The sequence below is a fragment of the Oncorhynchus masou genome, chromosome 5 (assembly GCF_036934945.1).
Source record: "Oncorhynchus masou masou isolate Uvic2021 chromosome 5, UVic_Omas_1.1, whole genome shotgun sequence".
NCBI lineage: Eukaryota > Metazoa > Chordata > Actinopteri > Salmoniformes > Salmonidae > Oncorhynchus > Oncorhynchus masou.
Genome location: NC_088216.1, coordinates 77,491,648 through 77,511,424, shown reverse-complemented (window position 1 = coordinate 77,511,424; position 19,777 = coordinate 77,491,648). Strand labels below are relative to the sequence as shown.

At 42.5% G+C, this 19,777-nt stretch overlaps 1 protein-coding gene across 3 annotated transcripts in view; it reads left to right on the top strand.

Annotated features, from left to right (window-relative positions):
• The window catches only part of gnai2b (guanine nucleotide binding protein (G protein), alpha inhibiting activity polypeptide 2b), a 94,182-nt gene that overhangs the window by 58,608 nt on the left and 15,797 nt on the right, over positions 1-19,777 (top strand). For all 3 annotated transcript variants that reach the window (XM_064966880.1, XM_064966883.1, XM_064966882.1), the window contains 3 exons: positions 8,435-8,477; positions 10,683-10,824; positions 19,022-19,182. In XM_064966880.1, coding sequence (XP_064822952.1) covers positions 8,435-8,477; positions 10,683-10,824; positions 19,022-19,182 — 346 coding nt within the window. The remainder of the gene's footprint in view (positions 1-8,434; positions 8,478-10,682; positions 10,825-19,021; positions 19,183-19,777) is intronic.

Below are 19,777 nucleotides of genomic sequence, written 5' to 3'. Positions count from 1 at the left end.
GCTTATAATTTATAAAGGGAAAGGAAGTAGTAAGTTATTCACCAGATCGTACTATAATTTTGGCTCAATGGAGTATGAACCCAGCAGCCAGAGTTCCACTATAATACCAGAGATTTGGCCCTGTGGCTCTCTAGAAATTCCTGTCGTGAAGTAAAAAAAATCCACAATTTTAGGACTGTTTTTATCGTTATTCAAACAGACTCCGATAGCTGCCATTTCATTGCTGCTCTCTGTGTGTTTTTATCTGAGAACAGTAGAGTTTTCTAGCATCGTTGTGTTTGGCCTACTCTGTCACCAAGGTCTGTCCCTCCAGATCAATACATCATTCTCCATGGTCACCCCTACACTCCCTGCCCAAATACCCATACAGACTCATTCAGTACGCTACATTACCACCAAACCACTCAGCAGGATTAGGGCCAAGACTCTCCAGCCTGAGAGAAGCCTCGGTACGGTACGGTAGTGAAAGCCAAGAGGTTTGAGTGCATCTTTAGGATTGAGAGCTTATTCAAATTAAATAGGAACAGTAGGTTGTCTGGATTTATTACTCTTATCTCTCCTGCTTCTCGGTACTCTATTTTGAGGCCACTCATCAAATCAACAGATGGAGTTAGATACCAAGGCAGTCCTAAATGGACTTGGCCTCAGGGATGCGCTTACTTCAGTCAGTTATTTCCCATCACCTGTCCCAAAGTTAGTAACATATTTGTTTTCTGGTTCTTTAGTCAGTCATTCAGTCCGTGCCTCAATCCATGGTCTTTAATTAGTGTTTGAGGATGGTGAAAGAGATCACTAGCTCTAAACCAGCTGAGTCTAAACCCACAATTCAGCTTGCATTAGATCCTGCCCTCCCTCTGCGTCTGTCAGCACACACAAACGGAATGGCTTGTCATGTTGGCACTGATATAGGTGGAATTAGCTTTTTATAACTGTGGAAATCGCTCTCCCTAATTCTCCAACTCTGTCTCTACCTCCCTCACAGGAAGGTGTGTGTGTGTGTGGGGGGGGGGGGGGGGGGCAGGGCTGGCAGAGTGCTGCTGGTCCCTCTGGGCTGTTTGTCAGGGTAGGGATTGATGTACTGTGACTGGGCCAGGTCAGGTGGAGCACGGGGACACAACACGGAACTGTGGCACAGGGACACGACATGGTGGCACAGGGCTGTCAGTACAGGGACACAACTTGGGTTGAACATTTCGGTGAATATTCAGAGGTGGAAACGTTCCTTGGGAAATAACGGGAATATATGGGAATTAACAGAAATATATGCAAATTAATATATTACCATATATGGAGACAGAAACATAAACCTTTTACCTTATCATACGTTGCAAATGAGTAAATCCTTCCAATAGATATGTAAAAAAAATGTTTAATTATGAATTGAACTTTAATTAAATGAGTTGACCCTTCACATGCGATAATTTCACTGAACAACACAAGAAAGGGAATATTGTATGATCCCCAATGATCCACTCCACAAATGTCTTGTTAACAAACTATAGTTTTGACAAGTCGGTTAGGACATCTACTTTGTGCATGACACAAGTCATTTTTCCAACAATTGTTTACTGACTGATTATTTCACTTATAATTCACTGTATCACAATTCCAGTGGGTCAGAAGTTTACATACACTAAGTTGACTGTGCCTTTAAACATCTTGGGAAATTCCAGAAAATGATGTCATGGCTTTAGATGCTTCTGATAGGCTAATTGACATCATTTGAGTCAATTGGAGGTGTACGTGTTGAAATACATCAAGGCCGACCTTTAAACTCAGTGCCTCTTTGCTTGACATCAAAAGAAATCAGCCAATACCTCAGAAAACTAATTCTAGACCTCCACAAGTCTGGTTCATCCTTGGGAGTAATTTCCAAACGCCTGAAGGTACCACGTTCATCTGTACAAACAATAGTACGCAAGTATAAACAACATGGGACCACGCAGCCGCCATACCGCTCAGGAAGGAGACACGTTTTGTCTCCTAGAGATTAAATTACTTTGGTGTGAAAAGTGCAAATCAATCCCAGAACCTCAGCCAATGACCTTGTGAAGATGCTGGAAGAAACAGGTACAAAAGTATCTCCATCCACAGGAAAATGAGTCCTATATCGACATAACCTGAGAGGCCGCTCAGCAAGGAAGAAGCCACTGCTCCAAAACTGCCATAACGCCAGACTACGGTTTGCAACTACACATGGGGACAAAGATTGTACTTTTTGGAGAAATGTCCTCTGGTCTGATGAAACAAAAATAGAACTGTTTGGCCATAATGACCATCATTATGTTTGGAGGAAAAAAGGGGAGGCTTGTAAGCCGAAGAACAACATCCCAACCGTGAATCATGGGGGTGGCAGCATCATGTTGTGGGGATGCTTTGCTGCAGGAGGGACTGTTGCACTTCACAAAATAGATGGCATCATGAGGTAGATGGCATCATAAGGGAGGAAAATGATGTGGATGTTTTGATGCAACATCTCAAGACATCAGCCGGGAAGGCTGATTGGTCGCAAATGGGTCTTCCAAATGGACAATGACCCCAAGCATACTTCCAAAGTTGTGGCAAAATGGCTTAAGGACAACAAAGTCAAGGTATTGGAGTGGCCATCACAAAACCCTGACCTCAATCCCATAGAAAATGTGTGGGCAGAACTGAAAAAGGCCTAAAAACCTAACTCAGTTACACCAGCTATGTCTGGAGGAATGGGCCAAAATTCGGGTAGCTTTCCACAAGCCTCCCACAATAAGTTGGGTAACTTATTGTGGGAGGCTTGTGGAAAGCTACCCGAAACGTTTGACCCAATTAAACAATTTAAAGGTAATGCTACCAAATACTAATTGAGTGTATGTGAACTTCTGACCCACTGGGAATGTGATGAAAGATATAAAAGCTGAAATAAATCATTCTCTCTACTATTATTCTGACATTTCACATTCTTAAATTAAAGTGGTGATCCTAACTGACCTAAAACAAGGATTTTATACTTGGATTAAATGTCAGGAATTGTGAAAAACTGAGTTTAAATGTATTTGGCTAAGGTGTATGTAAACTTCCGACTTCAACTGTATATAAGATCTCACAGTTGACAGTGCATGTCAGAGCATGTCAGAACCAAGCCATGAGGTCAAAGGAATTGTTCTTAGAGCTCCGAGACAAGATTATGTTGAGCCACAGATCTGGGGAAGGGTACAAAAAAAATTGCAGCATTGCCTGGCTAGCCCACAGGAAGAACAGTCCCGAAGAACACAGTGGCCTTCATCATTCTTAAACGGGAAACGTCTGACACCACCAAGACTCTTCCTAGAGCTGGCTGCCCATCCAAATGGAATAATCGGGGTAGTAGGTCCTTGGTCAGGAAGGTGCACAATAAAGATGGGGGAACCTTCCAGAAGGACAACCATCTCTGCAGCACTCCATCTAGCATGCCTTTATGGTAGAGTAGCCAGACGGATGCCACACCTTAGTAAAAGGCACATGACAGCCCACTTGGAGTTTGTCAAAAGGAACCTAAAGGACTCTCAGACCATGAGAAACAAGGTTCTCTGGTCTGATGAAACCAAGATTGAACTCTGGAGGAAACCTGGCACCATCCCTACGGTGAAGCATGGTGGTGGCAGCATCATGCTGTGGGGATGTTTTTCAACAGCAGGGACTGGGAGACTAGTTAGAATCGAAGGAAAGATGAACAGAGCAAAGTACAGATGAAAACCTTGATGAAAACCTGCTCCAGAGCACTAAGGACCTCAGACTGGGACGAAGGTTCGCCTTCCAACAGGACAAAGACCCTAAGCAGACAGCCAAGACAACACAGGAGTGGCTTCAGGACAAGTCTCTGAATGTCCTTGAGTGGCCCAGCCAGAGTCCGGACTTGAACCTGATCAGACATCTCTGGAGAGACCTGAAAATAGCTGTGCAAGCTCTCTAAACACATGTTTTCCATGCTTGTAGCGTTATACCTAAGACTCGAGGCTGTAATCACTTCCAAAGGTGCTTCAACAAAGTACAGGGTAAAGAGTCTGAATACGTATGTAAATGTGATATTTTGCACCTTCCTACCAATAATTGTCTTTGGCTACTGAAAGCATTAGTCTGTGTGCACAGGACTTTTTCTGTGGTTACTGTAATGACTGGGATCAAACCATGACACTCAATTACAGACTCACCAATGACGTATACAAAAAATGTGTGTATGTCTATGGCTCATTGTCGCACGCACGCACACACACACACACACACACACACACACACACACACACACACACACACACACACACACACACACACACACACACACACACACACACACACACACACTCCTTAATGGCTTAATTATTCACATTCCTGTGGGCTAGCCAGGCGATGAATCAGTTTTTCATGAGTGTAGCGTAAAGAATGTAGCTCTAAGCCCAGGTTATAAATACAGCCATACAGAGCAACCAATGCCTGGGAGATAGACCATACCCATAATATATTTAATAAATGTGCAAAGTGTTCTGGAAACCTGTTTACACTTTGTCATTATGGGGTATTGTGTGTAGATTGATGAGATTTTTTATTTATTTAATCAGTTTTAGAACAAGGCTTTAACGTAACAAAATGTGGAAACAGTCGAGGGGTCTGAATTTTCGAACTCAGCAAAACAAGAAACGTCCTCTCATTGTCTACTGCGTTTATTTTCAGCAAACTTAACCTGTGTAAATATTTGTATGAACATAACAAGATTCAACAACTGAGACATCTGAATAAGTTCCACAGACATGTGACTAACAGAAATTGAATAATGTTGTAACGGTGTTCATGTGGTGAAGGAGAGTCGGACCAAAATGCAGCGTGTAGATTGCGATCCATGTTTTAATCAACAAACGTAAACACGAATCAATACAAATACTACAAAACAAAGAATGTAATGAACGTAACGAAAACCGAAACAGCCTATACTTGTGTAAACTAACACAGAGACAGGAACAAGGACACTAAGGACAATCACCCACGAAACACACAAAGAATATGGCTGCCTAAATATGGTTCCCAATCAGAGACAACGATAATCACCTGACTCTGATTGAGAACCGCCTCAGGCAGCCATAGACAAACGCTAGACATCCCACAAAACCCCAAGACAAAAACACACCACAATAACCCATGTCACACCTTGGCCTGACCAGATAAATTAAGAATAAACATAATATATTTCGACCAGGGCGTGACAAATGTGTCCCTGAACAAAGGGGGGGTCAAAATCAAAAGTAACAGTCAGTATCTGGTGTGGCCACCAGCTGCATTAAGCACTGCAGTGCATCTCCTCCTCATGGACTGTACCAGATTTGCCAGTTCTTGCTGTGAGATGTTACCCCACTCTTCCACCAAGCACCTGCAAGTTCCCGGACATTTCTGGGGGGAATGGCCCTAGCCCTCACCGTCCGATCCAACAGGTCCAGACATGCTCAATGCGATTGAGATCCGGGCTCTTCGTTGACCATGGCAGAACACTGACATTCCTGTCTTGCAGGAAATCACGCACAGAACGAGCTGTATGGCTGGTGGCATTGTCATGCTGGAGGGTCATGTCAGGATGAGCCTGCAGGAAGGGTACCACATGAGGGAGGAGGATGTCTTCCCTTTAACGCAAAGCGTTGAGATTGCCTGCAATGACAACAGGCTCAGTCCGATGATGCTGTGACACACCGCCCCAGGCCATGACAGACTCTCCACCTCCAAATCAATCCCGCTCCAGAGTACAAGCCTCGGTGTAACGCTCATTCCTTCGACGATAAACGTGAATCCGATCATCACCCCTGGTGAGACTAAACCGCATCTCGACAGTGAAGAGAACTTTTTGCCAGTCCTGTCTGGTCCAGCGACGGTGGGTTGTGCCCATAGGCGACGTTGTTGCCGGTGATGTCTGGTGAGGACCTGCCTTACAAAAGGCCTACAACCCCTCAGTCCAGCTTCTCTCAGCCTATTGCGGACAGTCTGAGCACTGATGGAGGGATTGTGCGTTCCTGGTGTAACTCATAAAGTTGTTGTTACCATCCAGACAAGTGAAAATGATGGTCAGTAAAGAAAACTTTATGCTCGTTGCCCCTTGATAACCAGGGCACTTCTGTATGTTGTAAAAGCGTTACGTTGTTGCTGCCCATATCATTGCATAGTGCAGAAAATACACACGAGTTCGGGGCCTTGCTTTAACTTTTTAGGGCTGAAATCCCGTTAATAGGATCGATATGACAACAGCCAGTGAAAGTGCAGGGCACAAATTCAAAACAACAGAAATCTCATAATAAAAATTCCTCAAACATACAAGTATCTTATACCATTTTAAAGGTAATCTTGTTGTTAATCACACCACAGTGTCCGATTTCAAATAGGCTTTACAGCGAAAGCACCACAAACGATTATGTTAGGTCAGAGCCAAGCCACAGAAAAACACAGCCATTTTTCCAGCCAAAGAGAGGAGTTACAAAAAGCAGAATTAGAGATAAAATGAATCACTAACCTTTGATGATCTTCATCAGATGACACTCAAAGGACTTCATGTTACACAATACATGTATGTTTTGTTTGATAAATTTCATATTTATATCAACAAATCTCAGTATACATTGGCGCTTTATGTTCAGTAGTTCCAAAAACATCCGGTGATTTTGCAGAGATCCATATCAATTTACAGAAATACTCATTATAAATGTTGATGAAAATACAAGTGTTATGCATGGAACTTTAGATACACTTCTCCTTAATGCAACCGCGGTGTCAGATTTCAAAAAAGCTTTACGGAAAAAGCAAACCATGCAATAATCTGAGTAAGGCGCTCAGAGAACAAATACATATATCCGCCATGTTGGAGTCAACAGAAGTCAGAAATAACATTATAAATATTCACTTACCTTTGATGATGTTAATCAGAATGCACTCCCAGGAATCCCAGTTCCACAATAAATGTTTGATTTGTTCGATAATGTCCATAATTTATGTCCAAATAGCTACTTTTGTTAGCACGTTTGGTAAACAAATCAAAACTCACGAAGAGCGTTCACTAGTTGCAACCGAAATGTCAAAAGGTTCCGTTACAGTCCATAGAAACTTGTCAAACGATGTATGGAATCAATTAGGATGTTTTAACATAAATCTTCAATAATATTCCAACCAGAGAATTCCTTTGTCTTCGGAAAAGCAAAGGAACGGGAGATACCTCTCATGTGAAATGCGCGTGACCAGCACGTGACTGCTGGCAGACCTCTGACTCATTCCCCTCTCATTCAGCCCCCCTTCATAGTTGAAGCATCAAACAAGTTTCTAAAGACGGTTGACATCTAGTGGAAGACTTAGGAAGTGCAACATGACCAATATCCCACTGTAACTTCAATAGGGGCTGAGTTGAAAATTGACCAACCTCAGATTACCCACTTCCTGTGTGGATTTTTCTCAGGTGTTTGGCTGCCATATGAGTTATGTTATACTCGCAGACATCATTCAAACAGTTTTAGAAACTTCAGAGTGTTTTCTATCCAAATATACTAATAATATGCATATATTAGCAACTGCGACTGAGGAGCAGGCAGTTTACTCTGGGCACCTCTGGGCCCCTGCCCCCCAGCCATAAGAAGTTTTAACAAAGTTAACCATTTTCACTGTAGTGTACAAAACATCTTTCAAACTGTCAGGCATTCCCTTGGCAGCAAGAGCCTTTCGGTGGATGCTACAGAGTACCAAAGTGGCGTTGGAAGCAACTGCTTGCACGCTCGTTACCGCTCCGCTATGTCTCCCTGTCATGGCTTTTGTGCCATCAGTTAGTGGAATTCCAGCGAGAGATTAATGGTTAATGTGATTGGATGTTAATTATTTGACTAGGCTACCTGTATTTGACATTGTGTTATTTTGCTGAACACTAGGTGGTTCAATTTGATTTTCGGCAGTGAAACGAGGCTACTCAGGTGACCAAATACTTATTTTCCACCATAATTTGCAAATCAATTCATTAAAAATCCTACAATGTTATTTTCTGGATTTTTTTTCTCTCATTTTGTCTGTCATAGTTGAAGTGTACCTATGATGAAAATTACAGGCCTCGGATCTTTTTAAGTGGGAGAACTTGCACAATTGGTGGCTGACTAAATACTTTTTTACCCCACTGTATATATACAGCTGAAGACGGAAGTTTATGTGCACTTAGGTTAGAGTCATTAAAACTTATTTTTCAACCACTCCACAAATGTATTTTTAACAAACTATAGTTTTGGCATGTCGGTTCGGACATCTACTTTGTGCATGACACAAGTCATTTTTCCAACAATTGTTTACAGACAGATTATTTCACTTATCACAATATCACAATTCCAGTGGGTCAGAGGTTTACATACACTAAGTTGACTGTGCCTTTAAACAGCTTGGAAAATTCACTTATAATTCACTGTGTTTCCTGTTCCTTCTACAGGTGCCGGGGAGTCTGGGAAAAGCACCATCGTCAAGCAGATGAAGTGAGTTACAGAGAGCTGTAACAGTACAGGACATGTCATGACCTCTTTAATAGATGATGCCCTCTATCCTCTAGTGGTTTATTCAGTCCTTGTCCCAGTCCTTGTTGGATTGATCTACAATGCTACTGTACACTGCTGATCCAGAGCTGGCAAACAGTCAATCAGGCATGTTGAGCATAGGCATATTAATTTGCTTTTTAGGAAGACATATGGAGGGCAAATCTTCATGTCTTCCTGTCTTTGGAAGTTGCGCTGGTTTTCTCGTGTCTTCCTACCCATAATTGTCTTTGGCTACTGAAAGCATGAGTCTCAGTGCACAGGACTTTTACTGTGGTTACTGTAATGACTGGGATCAAACCATGACACTCAATTACACGCTCACCAATGACGTATACAAAACATATGTGTGTATGTCTATGTCTCATTCTTACACACACGCACACACACACTCCATAATGGCTTAATTATTCACATTCCTGTGGGCTAGCCAGGCGATTAATCAGTTTTTCATGAGTGTAGAGTACAGAATGTAGCTCTAAACCCAGGTTGTTAATACAGCCATACAGAACATCCAATGCTTGGGAGACAGACCATACCCATAACACAACACAGCCTGCTCTGCTCTGAAGCACCAGCTCTGTCTCTGACCACAGAGATCATGTCAACATAAAAGGAGAGCAGTGAGAATGGTTGCCTTTTTTCCCCCATAACACCTGTAGATAGAATTATAATATGTATTGTGTAACTAACTGGGTTAAATCCCAGTACTTTTCCTAGCCGCTAGTGTCAAGCTTACAGGCCTGTTTATTCATGAGGTGATATTGGCTTATTCATGTCTTTGTCTTGGTGCTACTGTGCTCTTTCTGCACTGCATCCTGCATTCTGATGAAGTCTGGATGCTATCATCCCACTGAAACACACACACTTAACATGCAGGGCGTTCCCCTGTGCATGACAAGCTGAGGCATGGTCAGACACATCACCAACATGCAGAGGAGGTTTGCACAGGACTGCACTGACTGTCTATATCAGCTGGTAGCCTAGCGGTTAGAACGTTGGGCTAGTTACTGAAAGGTTGCTGGTTCGAATACTAGAGCTGACAAGCTGAAAAATCTGTTGATGTGCCTTTGAGCAAGGCAATTAACCCTTATTTGTTCCAGGGGTGCTGTTCTACTGAGGCAGACCTTGTAAAACAACACATTTCACTGCACCTATCTGGTGTATGTGACAATAAATACATTTATTATTATCATCTTAGAGTAACTAGCCGTTCTACGAAACATTACGGTCATTGATTGAATACCCAAACTCTTAGCAGCTAGAAGTCCTAACATATTGAGCACATTTAACACTGTATGAAATACATAACCTGTCAACCATACTGCCCAATGACTGTATATATGAATGGACAAAGTCATGGATCACGTGACACAATGTTTAAATATGTGAAGACTCAATAGAGCATTGAAGCTAAATTAAGTCGGTTAAGATGGTGTCTCATGGGGACATAACATGCTCAGTTTGAGCTACTCCAGGAAGTGACGTTTAGGCTAGCTCAGTGCTGCCCCCTCATATGAGTCATGCTTTATGCCGACCTGGGTACTGCAGGCTACCATTAGCAACTCAATTATCCTTAGAACTTCTTCTGGGTGCGATTTTAAAATAATTGGTCAAAGTACATACATTTGGTGTATTAGAAGCAATTATTGGTCCATGAGTATCTTTGCAACATTTTTTAATTTACAAGAAGATTGACATTTTTCCATTTACTATACTGGGGGATGCTGTTTTCTGCTAACAATGCCTGCAGTACCGTGGCCGGTCTTGAACCTCTGTGGCTTCAATTATTATTATTATTATTATTTTTAAATTGAACCTTTATTTAACTAAGCATTTCAGTTAAGATAAATTCTTCTTTATGACAGCCTACCCCGACCAAACCCTGACGAAACTGGGCCAATTGTGCACCGCCCTATGGGACTCCCGATCACAGCCAGACGTGATACAGCCTGGATTTAAACAAGGGACTGTAGTGACGCCTCTTGCACTGAGATGCAGTGCCTTAGCCCTCTGCGCCACTCGGGAGCCCCAATGTGAGGGGGCAGTCAATGTGAGGGGGAAGTCGTTCTCCACCTGTCCTCCTTTTCTCTTAGTAACATCTTGAGTGACATCAGTAGAATGCTCAGGTTTGTTCTCCTTCATCAGGATCATCCATGAGGATGGCTACTCAGAAGACGAGTGTAAGCAGTACAGAGCTGTGGTCTACAGCAACACCATCCAGTCCATCATGGCTATTATCAAGGCCATGGGCAACCTCAAGATTGACTACACAGAGGCCTCCAGAGAGGTAAGACACACACATGCAAACAAACACACACACACTTGGGCGTGTATGTTAGGCTCCTCTGTTTCTACAGTCAGATGATTAGAGAAGAAGTACAGCTTTGCTTCTACACATCCACTAGAGCTCCTGAGTAACAATGTCCTGGGCACTGAAGCCAAGGTTAGTCACTATCATCCATAACCCCGTGAAGTCAAGGTTAGTCACTATCATCCATAACCCCATGAAGTCAAGGTTAGTCACTAGCATCCATAACCCCATGAAGTCAAGGTTAGTCACTATCATCCATAACCCCATGAAGTTAAGGTTAGTCACTAGCATCCATAACCCCATGAAGTCAAGGTTAGTCACTAGCATCCATAACCCCATGAAGTCAAGGTTAGTCACTATCATCCATAACCCCATGAAGTCAAGGTTAGTCACTAGCATCCATAACCCCATGAAGTCAAGGTTAGTCACTAGCATCCATAACCCCATGAAGTCAAGGTTAGTCACTAACAGCCCGATCCAAGAAGCCATCACATGCAGTCACACAGTTTGAAAAGAACGCCAATTTCCGCTAATAGGATACACCCCCTCCCCCCCAAAGAAGACTGAATAACACAACTATTTTTCTACAAGCATTGACTTCGCTCATAACTATCTTACCATACTTACCAATCCTATCTTATTCTATTTTATCTTACCATACTTACCAATCCTATCTTATCTTACCATACTTCCCAATCCTATCTTATCTTACCATACTTACCAATCCTATCTTATCTTACCATACTTACCAATCCTATCTTATTCTATTTTATGTTACTATACTTACCAATCCTATCTTATCTTACCATACTTACCAATCCAATCCTATCTTATTCTATTTTATCATACTATACTTACCAATCTTATCTAATTCTATTTTATCTTACTATACTTACCAATCCAATCCTATCTTATTCTATTTTATCTCACCATACTTACCAATCCTATCTTATTCTATTTTATCTTACCATACTTACCAATCCTATCTTATTCTATTTTATCTTACCATACTTACCAATCCAATCCTATCTTATTCTATTTTATCGTACTATACTTACCAATCCTATCTTATTCTATTTTATCTTACTATACCTACCAATCCTATCTTATTCTATTTTATCTTACTATACCTACCAATCCTATCTTATTCTATTTTATCTTACTATACCTACCAATCCTATCTTATTCTATTTTATCTTACCATACTTACCAATCCTTTCTTATTCTATTTTATCTTACTATACTTACCAATCCTTTCTTATTCTATTTTATCTTACTATACTTACCAATCCTATCTTATTCTATTTTATCTTACTATACTTACCAATCCTATCTTATCTTACCATACTTACCAATCTTATCTTACTATACCTACCAATCCTATCTTATTCTATTTTATCTTACTATACCTACCAATCCTACCTTATTCTATTTTATCTTACTATACCTACCAATCCTATCTTAATCTATTTTATTTTACTATACCTACCAATCCAAGCTTATCTTACTATACCTAACAATCATATCTTATTCTACCTTATCTTACTATACCTACCAATCCTATCTTAATCTATTTCATTTTACTATACCTACCAATCCAATCGTATCTTACTATACCTGACAATCATATCTTATTCTACCTTATCTTACTGTACCTACCAATCATATATTATCCTACCTTATCTTACTATACCTACCTATCTTATCTTACTATACCTACCTATCCTATCTCATCTTACTATACCTACCTATCTTATCTTACTATACCTACCTATCCTATCTCAGCTTACTATACCTACCAATCCTATCTTACCATACCTACCAATCCTATGTTATTTTACTATACCTACCAATCCTATCTTATCTTACTATACCTATAATCTTGTTTCTCGTGGTCTGAGAGTCTTTAGGTGCCTTTTGGCAAACTCCAAGCGAGCTGTCATGTGCCTTTTACTGATGAGTGGCTTCCGTCTGGTCACTCTAAGGCCTAATTTCTGAAGTGCTGCAGAGATGGTTGTCCTTCTGCAAGGTTCTCCCATCTCCACAGAAGTACTCTAGGGCTCTGTCAAAGTGACCATCATGTTCTTGGTCACCTCCCTGACCAAGGCCCTTCTCCCCCGATTGCTCAGTTTGGCCGGGCAGCCAGCTCTAGGAAGAGTCTTGGTGGTTCTAAACTGTTTCAATTTAAGAGTGATGGAGGCCACTGTGCTCTTTCGGACCTTCAATGCTGCAGACATTTTTTGGTACCCTTCCCCAGATCTGTGCCTCGACACAATCCTGTCTCGGAGCTCTACGGACAATTCCTTCGACCTCGTGGCTTGGTTTTTGCTCTGACATGCACTGTCAACTGTTGGACCTTATATAGACAGATGTGTGCCTTTCTAAATCATGTCCAATCAATTGAATTTACCACAGGTGGACTCCAATCAAGTTGTAGAAACATCTCAAGGATGATCAATGGAAACAAGATGCACCTGAGCTCAATTTCGAGTCTCATAGCAAAGGGTCTGAATACTTTGTCAATATGGGGTATTATGTGTAGATTGCTGAGGATTTTTTTTAAACCATTTTAGAAAAAGGCTGTAACTTAACAAAGTATGGAAAAGTTAAGGGATCTGAATACTTTCCGAAGGCACTGTACCTAAATGAATTCTAGAAATGGATGTTGAGAAATACACTAAAATAAGCAACGAACCAAATCCTGGTAAGAATGTGTTATTTAATTGTAACCATTGATAATGTGTCCCTGTGCCATCCATGGTATGGACTGGTTAAGTTGCTGGGTATTGAAGTTCATTGTTGAAAAATGTATATCATCTTGGATAGCAGAAGCAAGTCACAGGTCTAGGCTTGGGCTTGCTGCTACCAAAACTGAGTTCCATATCAATATTGCATATCAACAGTATCTATCAACCAAACATTCTAAATACTACTGAAGTTGCTGTATTTAATTGTGATATCATTATATTCAAATGTGAGTGAATATAAATGAATTGAATTGCCAAGGCAAAGTAATAGAATGGGATTCTAAATCAACGCTCTTATCAAGCAAACATTCTAAATTCAAACATTCTACTAACTTTGCATTGCTTGAAATTGTGTTTTTATTATTCAAAATTGCCATGACAATTGACATCCATTATGCGCACACACGAACCCCCCCACACACACATTTACAGTGGGGACTCTTGAGGTTCAGACCTGCTCTCTCCTCAGTGCTCAGACAGAGAGCGAGAGAGCAGTTGAAAGAGAGATTGAGAGAGGGTCCCTACCCTATTGAAGTTGGAATTTGTAAGGGTTATGGCTGTAAGATCCCGGATAGCACTGACCATTGAGAGAGAGAAAAGGTAGAGGCTGTGAGTGGGTTTTCCTGCAACCACGAGGGAAATGTAGGCTTGATCATGAAGAAACGTGAAGTGTGCTGAAAAGGGAGAAGGTGCGGTAACTAAGGGTTTTTATTTAAAGCTGCTGACTGGACACATTTTATAAGCAGATTTCCTTTGCAGGCAATTTCTGCAGCGTAGGCACTGTGCACCTCAAGTGAATAACCTGTCTCTCAAACTCCTTCTGCTACTGCTGCCAGCCACAAATACGGATTGTTATCATTATACTTTTATTATTATTAATAATATTAAAACGATAGCATTAACACCTCTGATAGAAAGGCTTCATTCCCAACCCATATTCATTATTCACACACACACACACACACACACACACACACACACACACACACACACACACACACACACACACACACACACACACACACACACACACACACACACACACAGCTAAACTGCTCTCCCTATCACACTCAATGAGTCAGCAATAAGATGCCCAGTGCTCCTGTGAAGAGGCTTCAGCCTGTGAACTAGAGATGGAGTACTTGAATACTTGAAAGGAAGTCAAAACTCGATCTTTAACCAGAGATAAAATGTTAAAATACTGTCAAACTATTTGGTGGAATGTGCTTTGTGGCTGCCTGAACGGGCAAGTGAAATTTGCTTTGACTCCAGTGGTCCATATGTACATGTGCAATTGCGGGGCACAACAAAAAATAAACCAAGCCAAGCATCACATAGTTCTCCTCCCTAGTTTCCATTTCTCCTCTGTGTCTCACTCAGTTGCCTTCCGATCGCTCCCTCTGATAGTGCTGTGATGAAAGCAGTATCGCAATGGGTTTTCCATGGCAAAAATGAAAACATGAAGCAGATCCTACTTCTTGGTCCTTTAAAAACCTGCTGTATGTAAAATATTGTGTGCTATAGCTTGGAAAATAAACATGACTCTGGATGAGAACATAATAGTGCTTGTTTCCTACATTAGGGCTGTGTTCCAAAAGAAGTTAAATCCGCTTTGTGTTTTGTTTCCTTTGCACAACCCTAACGAGTATCGCATATTTTTATCAGAATTATTAAACATCGGTAAGAAAAGCACCACTTATTTTTAAAATTAGGAATCCAATGTGCCATTTGTTCATTTCTGTGTTTACGTGACTAATGCTACTACTTTTTGGAAAATGTGTTGTTTAAGTGTTAAACACTCACCAAACTGATGTAGTGGCCGTAATTCATCAACATGCAGTGTTCAATGTTGAATTGTTAATCCATTTGGAAAAGTCCAAAGAACAGGCAGAATAAACTAAATCTGTATATGGAAATGTAGTTTTGTAATCCAGATGTATTTATTTTTAACTCTCGAAGTGTAACCCTATTTCAAATCTTTGATAACTTTTCCAGATGCAAGATCTGTGTCACTTCGCACTCGCATGTTTTTTCATTTGGAAAATATTTAGTTCTATTTCATTCTGTTACATGTGTTTCACTATAACATGGGTGTGTCTTGACTGTGATAAGGGCTTGTGAAATAGGCGCGTCTTGTCTGCTCAATGAACAAAACAAGGCTATGCCATGTCACAGTCACAGGCTTCTACAAGCAAGCCACACATTGCTGGTTAGTCCTTTTTTGAAGATTGTGTTCCACGATATAATATAATGAATCTTAAATGGCACTTTTTTTGAGTGATATACTGTATATATGGGGTAATTTAGCAATTAGGATTTATTTGTAATGGTTATAATAAATTAAGCATTGTTGTGCACTGTTGGTATTGATAAATGCCCATATTTTTTCAAATATTTTCCTAAAATATATATTTTTCCATTAGAGTTTCCATTAGAGTATACTCAAGTATATAACAAAAAATATGGTAGTACTCAAACAGTCAAAACAATTCAAATGCCCATCCATACTGTGAACAAACTGTCAACATGTTTCTCAAAGAGGGCTAAAACATTTTTAGGAAGCTCAAGTGTATTACAGTATATGTCAGAGCGCTTCAGTCTTGAGTCTATAGCTGGAGGATGGGTGAATGTGCTTTACTACTGTAATCTAGTCCCCTGCATGGCTGAGGAGTGAGGCTGCCGTGGTCATTACGGGAGGATGGATGGGTGCAAACCTCTGTGTCCTCAGACCATCGTTCATGCCACTGGACATGTTGATACTTGCACTGCCTCCTATGCAGGCATTTAGCGCACCGGCTGCCACAAACATACTCTCATACAGTACATTAGACAACAGGCAAAATGTATGCACACTTTAGACAGGGATGCACACTTTAGACAGGGATGCACAAGAACACACATAGAACATTGCATAGACACATACACACACATACACACACACACACTTGTACACGCAGGCATGCACGGACGCACACACACACACACGGGTACTGGTGCCCAGAATTGGCTCAATGAGTCACCTAGTTCCCAGGGAGAGGAAATCGAGCCTCCATATGCTGTGTCATTTCATTTGCTTTGTCATTTCAAATCCAGAGAAAGATGCTGAAAACATTGCAAAATATCCTTTGTCAACTGCACTCCCAGTCTCAAATTGAAATGTACATTTATGACCATTTTGTTCCAGTTCACTAAATTGATTGATTATTCAATTTGAGCTTTGCTAATTTGCTATTATGGAAACAGGTGACACAGCAGATCTGCATACTGTATGTGTGTGTGGGTGGAGAGGTGTTGCCCTAGTGGACAGTATGCAGGGCTGTTCATCCTTCTGCTGAGTCTCTGGGCTTGGAGGTGTCTGGTTCTCTGAGCCTAGCCAGCTGTTCATCCTTCTGCTGAGTCTCTGGGCTTGGAGGTGTCTGGTTCTCTGAGCCTAGCCAGCTGTTCATCCTTCTGCTGAGTCTCTGGGCTTGGAGGAGTCTGGTTCTCTGAGCCTAGCCAGCTGTTCATCATCCGTCTGCTGAGTCTCTGGGCTTGGAGGAGTCTGGTTCTCTGAGCCTAGCCAGCTGTTCATCCATCTGCTGAGTCTCTGGGCTTGGAGGAGTCTGGTTCTCTGAGCCTAGCCAGCTGTTCATCCTTCTGCTGAGTCTCTGGGCTTGGAGGAGTCTGGTTCTCTGAGCCTAGCCAGCTGTTCATCCATCTGCTCTGCTGAGTCTCTGGGCATGGAGGAGTCTGGTTCTCTGAGCCTAGCCAGCTGTTCATCCATCTGCTGAGTCTCTGGGCATGGAGGAGTCTGGTTCTCTGAGCCTAGCCAGCTGTTCATCCATCTGCTCTGCTGAGTCTCTGGGCATGGAGGAGTCTGGTTCTCTGAGCCTAGCCAGCTGTTCATCCGTCTGCTCTGCTGAGTCTCTGGGCATGGAGGTGTCTGGTTCTCTGAGCCTAGCCAGCTGTTCATCCGTCTGCTCTGCTGAGTCTCTGGGCATGGAGGTGTCTGGTTCTCTGAGCCTAGCCAGCTGTTCATCCATCTGCTGAGTCTCTGGGCATGGAGGTGTCTGGTTCTCTGAGCCTAGCCAGCTGTTCATCCGTCTGCTGAGTCTCTGGGCATGGAGGAGTCTGGTTCTCTGAGCCTAGCCAGCTGTTCATCCGTCTGCTCTGCTGAGTCTCTGGGCTTGGAGGTGTCTGGTTCTCTGAGCCTATCCAGCTGTTCATCCATCTGCTGAGTCTCTGGGCATGGAGGTGTCTGGTTCTCTGAGCCTAGCCAGCTGTTCATCCGTCTGCTCTGCTGAGTCTCTGGGCATGGAGGTGTCTGGTTCTCTGAGCCTAGCCAGCTGTTCATCCGTCTGCTGAGTCTCTGGGCTTGGAGGTGTCTGGTTCTCTGAGCCTAGCCAGCTGTTCATCCGTCTGCTGAGTCTCTGGGCATGGAGGTGTCTGGTTCTCTGAGCCTAGCCAGCTGTTCATCCGTCTGCTGAGTCTCTGGGCATGGAGGAGTCTGGTTCTCTGAGCCTAGCCAGCTGTTCATCCGTCTGCTCTGCTGAGTCTCTGGGCATGGAGGAGTCTTAGGTTCTCTTATGTTGTTCTTGTCTATAACTGTTCTGTACTCTGTCATGTATTTGTATGTTCTGTGTGGACCCCAGAAAGAGTAGCTGCTGCACACATCCTAATAAACTAAACTCATTATCTTCACATTGGCGACTGAACTGTGCTGTGTCATCATCGCCATCACGCCAATCATCCCTGTCTATTTACACTACACCCCGGGAGGCTGGTGGCACCTTAATTGGGGAGGACAGGCTCATGGTAATGGCTGGAGCAGAATAAGTGGAATGGTTTGATTCCGTTCAAACCATTATTATGAGCCGTCCTCCCCTCAGCAGCCTCCACTGCAGCACACAGATGGTAGAGGGAGAAACAGCCAGAGGAAATATATATCCTGCCTGCCACTGGCACACTTTATTACAACACTACATTATTTATCATGGCACACAGCCTTGTCCACAGACACCAATATATCTCCCATATTAGCCATCCACACAGTGTAGATTACCTGGTCTCATTGGCCACCTGTCAAAACAACCCAATATTTATTAATTTAATCTGGTTCACTCAATCATTGTCTCTTATGGCTAGAAAGACCCTTTAACGATTTATGATCAGATCTTGCATCATCACTGTAGATGCGCTTGCTTTGTCAAATCCTCTCCCCAGAGGTCCTTACACACAGCCATACCTCACTGCTCTAAAAAACAAATGTTTGATAGACTGTTGGCTGTACATTTGGTGATAATATGGGTTCTCCCTCCCTCCTCAGATTTAAACATTAGCCCTCTACCTCTGTGTCTGTTGCAATAACTGTTCCCTAGTACTGTGGTACCTGCAGCCTCCTAGCGTGGCCATAATGTCCCTCTCCTGTCCCCTCCCGCCCCCTGCAGGACGATGCCCGCCAGCTCTTTGCCCTGTCGGCTGCTGCTGAGGAGCAGGGCATCCTGCCCGATGACCTGTCCAAAGTGATCCGCCGCCTGTGGGCCGACAGCGGGGTGCAAGGCTGCTTCACGCGCTCCCGGGAGTACCAGCTCAACGACTCAGCCGCATAGTGAGTAGACACAGTGTGTTTCAATTATCATTAATTCTTATTTACAATGAGGCCTAGCAAGAGGCCGCCTGTGGGACGGGGGCTGAGATTATAAATAAATGTAGGACAAAACGCACATTGTGAATAAAGAGACACCACAACACTAGATAAAGAGAGACCTAAGACAGCAACACAACATGGCAGCAACACAACAGCAACACAACATGGCAGCAACACAACATGACAGCAACACAACATGACAGCAACACAACATGACAACAACATGGCAGTAACACAACATGACAGCAACACATGACAACAACACATGACAGTAACACAACATGACAGTAACACAACATGACAGTAACACATGACAGCAACACAACATGACAGCAACACATGGCAGCAACACAACATGACAACAACACAACATGACGACAACAGCAACACAACCTGGCAACAACTCAACATGACATCAACACAACATGGCAGCAACACAACCTGGCAGCAACACAACCTGGCAACAACATGACAACAGCACAACATGACAACAACACAACCTGGCAGTAACACAACATGAAAACAACTCAATGACCTTCAATGTCAACAACTCCCT